Source organism: Bos taurus, chromosome 19 (assembly GCF_002263795.3).
Source record: "Bos taurus isolate L1 Dominette 01449 registration number 42190680 breed Hereford chromosome 19, ARS-UCD2.0, whole genome shotgun sequence".
NCBI lineage: Eukaryota > Metazoa > Chordata > Mammalia > Artiodactyla > Bovidae > Bos > Bos taurus.
In genome coordinates this window covers 9,296,908-9,302,907 of record NC_037346.1, presented here as the reverse complement: position 1 = coordinate 9,302,907, position 6,000 = coordinate 9,296,908, and the positions used below count along the sequence as shown (strand labels likewise).

Below are 6,000 nucleotides of genomic sequence, written 5' to 3'. Positions count from 1 at the left end.
CACCTGTTCCTCAGTGGCCTCTCTGGGCAGCACGTACAGGAGCCGTGGCCCGGTCTGAGTTCCACTGCTGTCCCAAAGGGAGGGGAGTTTTCTGGGCTAGGGTCGGTGGGGGTGGAGCTCAGAGAAAAGGTTCTTCTCTTGTGCTAGAATTTAGGCCCTGAGAGGCAGCCCTTACGTCCTGGAGTCACTCCCATGGCAGCCCCCGGACTTCTGAACTGCCCCCCATGGCTGGTGTCAGGGGGGAAGGGCAGGCCTGGGGTCCCGGAAGCCACCTGCCAGGGTGTGTGCCATGGTCTCTTCAGCCCCCTCCCGCCAATACCCAGCCTTGTCTCTGGTTTCCTGTCAGTCTGTCCTCCCCAGGGAGGGGAGGGGCAGCTAATCGGCACCGCAGTGTGGGGGCGGGCTCCAAGACCGTTGGGCGCCCTGAGATCTGACCCACGTGGCCTCGGGGTTATAAGCCCTGCCCGCCCTGAAGGGAACCCCACTTGGGAGCCTGGAGCACAGGGCTTGCGCCCTTCAGCCCTGCAGCATTAGGTAAGGATCTGAACCTTCACTTCAGCCCCAGCTGGGGATCCTGGACTTTGGGCCTCAAGGGGCGAAGAGGGGCTTGGGCTGCAGGCTTTGGGTGGAGGCGCTGGGGAGGGGCTTGGGAGGCTCTGGTGCCAAGGCTTCCAAGCGGAGCGCTGGGCAAAGAAGGGCAAGACCCCTCAGGTCTACAGCTTCTGTGGTAGGCCAGCACCTCAAAATCCTTGACTTCTCTCTAGACAAGGGAAATGAAAATGGCTCCTAGCCCTCAGTGAAGAAAGAGGGGTCCACGGCTTCAACGGACAAGGGCGGGAGAATAGGGTGGGGATGGCAGAGGGTGAGGAGAGGCTGGAAAGGGGGACTTGGTGTCACGGAGAGGTGCTCAGGTCTCCCTCCACCCAACATGGCCACCATCTCTGTCAAGACAGCCTTGGGCTCCTACATGGGGAGCCACAGCGGTGGGTGGTGAGGGATTCCGGCCTTGGGCTGGAGAGGAGGCCGGGGACCCAGGCCTCTGGTCTGGCTCTGGAGGGCATCACGCCAGGGGTCAGAACCGGGGACTAGGGTGAGGCCTCCTGAGTGGCCACGGTCTCCACCTGAGTGCCCCCGAATGTGGGGGCGATGGGGTGGAGCCGGGTTCGTGGTGGGGGGGGAAGGGAAGAGGGAACCAAAGAGGAAGTGGGGGGAGGGAGGCCCGGTCTGGCGCCATGCTGAGTCACCGCCCACAGGGCCCGGGCAGGCAGGGTGCCGGGCCAGCGGGCAGGGAGCCGGGGTCTCGGGGCGCAGGGGGAGGGCTGGGGGGCCATCGGGCTGGAGCCTGGAGGAAGAGCCGGCGGCCTGAAGAGCACCGCAGACGGACAGACAGACAGTGCAGTCACCCATAAAGTAGAAAGCACTACTAACAGCACTGGAGGGTGTAGTGTTTCCTACTTTATGGATGAGTGTACTGTGGGCTTCGGAGACCACGCCGCCGCCGCCTGCCGTCGCCGAATCCCCCGCCATCGGGACCGCGTGGGACAGGTGAGCCCCGCGGGCGCCCCCCGCACGCCGCCCGGACCCCTGAACGGCCGCCCCTGCCCGCCGTGGCCCGCGCGGAAACGCGGCCTGGGCTCCTCGGCTGCCCCGAGGGCCGGCAGGTGGACGTCTGGACCCGATGCAGCCGGAGAGGTGCCCCTCGAGCGGCCCGGGCGTCGGCGGACGGATGCCGGATGAGCAAGAGGCGGGAAAGGGGGGGAGACGGCATGGAGGCGGGAGCGGTGCCCGGGAACCCGACGCTAATAAAGAGTGGACTCCTTCTCTCTTGTCTGAGACTCTTTTGCTGGGTGCGGTGGAGCGCATGGGCTTAGCAGGCACATGGATGCGCAGAAAGGCCGGAGGGAAAGTCACTCTCTCCTGAGAGAAATAGGTTTGGCTCTGCCTAAGAGACCAGAAGGGGGCTCTGGGCTTGGTCGGCTGGTGGCCTGCGGAGGGCCATCCCCGAGGGAGGACCTCCCTGCAAAGGAGGAAAGTGGGCAGGACGTCAAGGGCAGGGCTCTGAGGACCTCCTGCCCTTTACCCGAGCTCCGACCTTGCGCTGCCCTCCACCTGCTTTTCACACCCGCAGACGAAGGCTGCCTACCTTTAAGCTGTAATCTCAGAAAGTCTAGGGGCTCCTTGGTAGTCTAAGAATTGGGAACAAACTCACTGTGGCTCACACACAAAAAGCATCTTATACATAAGACAAGGGCACAGATGCTAATATACAAAGCACACACCAGCACATGAGTGCAATCACACACATGGCCCCATATACATAAGCTATCAGTACAAACTGTATAGGGATTTCCCTGGTGGTCTAGTGGTTAGGACCCTGCGCTTCCACTATGAGGGTGGGGCAGGGTTTGATCCCTGGTTGGGAAACCAAGATCCTACAAGTTGTAAGGTGCAGCCAAAAGAAAAAAAAAAATTGAAATGGTACCTATACATGGCAGCATGCCACACAGTGACACACAGGGATATACCCACACTCAGGACACACATATATTCAATAGTAAACACACATGCAATGATACAAATACATATAATATGTGTCACAGAAGAGCATACAAATACACATATGGTGACATTCACATAAACACATTGCTTCTGTACACATGAACATACAGTGACACGTTCCTACACAACGAATATACAAGAGAGACGTGGTGATGTATATAACTACACATATAGATATAAATAAAACCACGCCATTGTATGTCATTACAGATCCGTGACTGTATGAGAGGGTGCTATATCCATATACATTTAAGATGACTCACATGTTGTAATTTATACACTCACACAACATAGCCTCACATACATATCACACACGTGGATGACGTGACAAGTATATATGCAGTGGCACATACACAGAAACATGCATGCGTGTATACCCAGGGAGGCCCACAGACCCATAATAGCATACACGCATGCATACTTGTATGCGTGTGCCTATGTATATAAAGCAACACAATGCCCACATACACAAAGTTATGTCCTATATATGTGTACTACACATACGCATGCACATGATGGCATCTGCATACACCCTGCACGTATGGATCTGTATACTGATTTAGGGAAGTGAGGATGACACGTCTTCTTCATGCTTCCCCACCACCAAGAGTTCCATCAGCTCTGGCCTAGGTAGAGCCCACTGTCAGGGGCTCTGTGGCTTAGCACTGCTGGTGCTATCCCCTGGGGCTGCCACACGGGGGCCCCCTCCCTTAGGAGAGACTGGCTTGAGCCTCAGGTTTGGAGGGACTGAGTCTCCGGTCCTGAGGCCTCTCTGAGGTCCTTCCCAACATCCGTGTTCCTGGGGACTCCATCTAGGTCTCTGCGGCCACATAGAGGCTGGTTTAAGAGTGGAGGAGTTCCACATCCTTGTCCCCAAAATGCCATTTTACCATAACAAAAAGGCTTAGGATGAGACAGAAGGTGAGCTTCCTGACAGTTTGGGGCTAAGCCAGCCTAACGAGCCACGTGGCCTTCCCCGCTGGCCTGAGATGGCCAGGTTGCCCCCAGGAGGAAGCAAAAGCAATTATCTCAGCCTATTTCCACCTCTGTCTCCTTGTTTCTCTCCTCTTGTTTTCATTATCTCGATTTCCCTGTCCCTCTTTGTTTCATCTTAAATTCCGTCTTTTCTATTCCTGCCATTCTCCGTGGCTGGATCTCTGTCATGCCAACACCCTGTCTCTGTCTCTACCCGGCTTGGACTGGGGCAGCTATGGAGACAGCCCCCCTGTCTGCAGCCCCCCGCCCCCCATCTCCGTATCCCGGAAGACGTGGGTGTGTGTGTGGGAAGGGTGGGCGCTCACACGTTGGGGGCACTGGGTCGACATCCTAAAGAACCTGTTCTTCCCTCTGTCCCAGCCCTGCCTGCCGGTCCAGCCCACCAGTCCAGCGCCATCCCCATGGAAACCAGCAGCCGAGTTCCTATTGGTGGGCGGGAAAGGAGGGGGAGGGGGAGGGAAGGGCTGGCTCTCCCTCGCTCACCCCCCTAGTTCTGAGGCTCGGCCCTCCTCCGTGCCCACCATCTCGGGGCTCTGGGACTACAGGGAACCCCTTCAGTCCCCAGAGCTGAGGCCAGCAGGGAGAGAGACTATGAGGCAAGCAGCCCACCGACCCAGGCCTCCTTAGGACCAGCCCAACCGCCCAGCAAGCTGGCCAGCAGCGGCAGAGAGAGGAGCGGGAGATAAAGGACTCCAGGGGACCTTTGGGGATCACCCCCAGCAGCTCCTGTGGACCCTAGCCGGCTAAGGGATCGTGATGGATGGTCAGACTCACAGATGCTGAAACGGACACACAATGACAGCCATGCACACAGCAGCACAGCACTGAGACACTCAGATACAACCAGTGACAGCATCACACACTGCCACAGCCCTGCAGCAGACACCCACACACGCAGAAACAACTGGCAACTCTGAAACAGGCACAGGCAGTGACACACAAAACCACAGCCCCCAGAACACACAAGTAGGATCATCCATCCTCCAGATACACACACACACACACACACACACACACACACACACACTCACACACACACAGCAGTGCTGACCAGCACAGGCCGACCTGGAGACACGCGCAGACCCTCAGCCGGAGCTGCTGTCGGTGGCCTCAGCACGCTCTCCCCATCCCTGCGGGGACACCCTTGCTCCTCCACAGGCTCGTGCACACGAGCAAACACAGCTTGCACACCCCTGGCTCCAGCTCCTCCGGCAGCCCCGGCTCCCGCAGCCTCCTTTGTGGGGAGGAAGCACTCGGCTAACCTTGGATGGAATTTCAGTGAAGCCAAGAGCTCAGAGAGGAGAGGGTCTGGCCTGGCACGACCCTCATCGGCCCCTCCAGCTGGCTGGGTGATGTCCCCCGGCTGGGGTCCTAGGGACCCTTGGCAGAACCATGGAGCAACTGACATCCCTTCCATCGCTGGGGGACCCCGGAAACATGGAGCGGTGGGCACTGCCCGCCTGGCAGAGCTGGACTCCAGGCCGGGGGGGTGATGCTGGAGGTGCATCCCCAAGCATGGCTGGTACCCCCACAGATCTGCGTGTTGGAGAACTGAGGCCTGAGGAGAGTTCCGAGCCTGAGGGAGCCCGAAGCCCGGGGCCTGTGGGGGGCATGGAGCCTGGAAGAACAGGAACTGGGCTGCCCAGCCCTGCGCGGGGAGCCTTGAGCTCCGGACCCGGCTGTCAGAGGCTGGAGGACCCGGAGGCAGAGGCTTTCTCTAAGGTAAGGGAGCTGAGGTCGGCCGGGGTCTGCGAGACTAGGGCTCTCACCCTGCCTGCCGGCCTGGGCATGGTCAGGGACTTCACTGCCCCCTGTCTTCTCCGGGCCTATCTCTGTCTGCAGGTCCATCTCAGTGACTGTCTGTCCTCCCTTCTTTGGGCATAAATCTCAGTGGTTCCGTTTTTCACCATCTGTCTGTCCTTCTGACTTGGCCTGTCTGTCTGCCTTGAACCCTCCCCTTCCCCCTCCCTTTGTGAGTCTCTCTGACAGTCTGTCTGTGTCTGTCTCTCTTCTCTGCACCTCTCTGTCCTTGGGGGCTGGGGGATACTGGGGGAGTGTGTGGGGGTGTGTGTAATGGAATCAGAGTCTGGAGGAAGTGACTCAGTAGAGGGGGGCTCAGTGCTGGGCCAAGCCAGGGAGGATAAGGTTTGGGGTGGGTGTGAGCCGTCTCCTGTAGATGATGAAGGGACCTGGACTTTGGGGGACTCAGGACTTGGGGGAGCCTGGAGGAGTGGGGGTGGGAGTTCAGGCTGGTCTTTCCCGAAAGGCGACGCTGGGCAGAGGTGGGAAGAGCTGGGGACGAGCAGAGAGGGTTCCAGGGTTGGGAGATGTTCGCATATTAAGCAGCCCCTCCTGTACTCCACCCTGAAGGCCTGGGGCATGGGGAAGAACCTTCTTGTCTCCATGTCTCCTTGGACTGTGGAGGGGGAACGCGTCCATACGGAG

The 6,000-nt window shown here is 58.9% G+C and overlaps 1 protein-coding gene, 1 long non-coding RNA gene and 1 other non-coding gene across 7 annotated transcripts in view; all 3 read left to right on the top strand.

Annotated features, from left to right (window-relative positions):
* Positions 1 to 481: 481 nt before the first annotated feature.
* Positions 482 to 1,821, top strand: LOC132342998 (uncharacterized). Its single transcript, XR_009491633.1, has one exon. It is a non-coding gene; the product is annotated as an uncharacterized lncRNA (long non-coding RNA).
* TSPOAP1 (TSPO associated protein 1) overlaps positions 482 to 6,000 on the top strand; it is a 29,926-nt gene continuing 24,407 nt past the window's right edge. For all 5 annotated transcript variants that reach the window (XM_059878388.1, XM_059878389.1, XM_059878386.1 and 2 more), the window contains exon 1: positions 482 to 5,277. In XM_059878388.1, the coding sequence (XP_059734371.1) occupies positions 4,948 to 5,277 (330 nt within the window). In that variant the 5' untranslated portion in view covers positions 482 to 4,947. The remainder of the gene's footprint in view (positions 5,278 to 6,000) is intronic.
* Positions 1,390 to 1,476, top strand: MIR142 (microRNA mir-142). The gene has a single exon (NR_031362.1). It is a non-coding gene; the product is annotated as a microRNA mir-142 (primary transcript).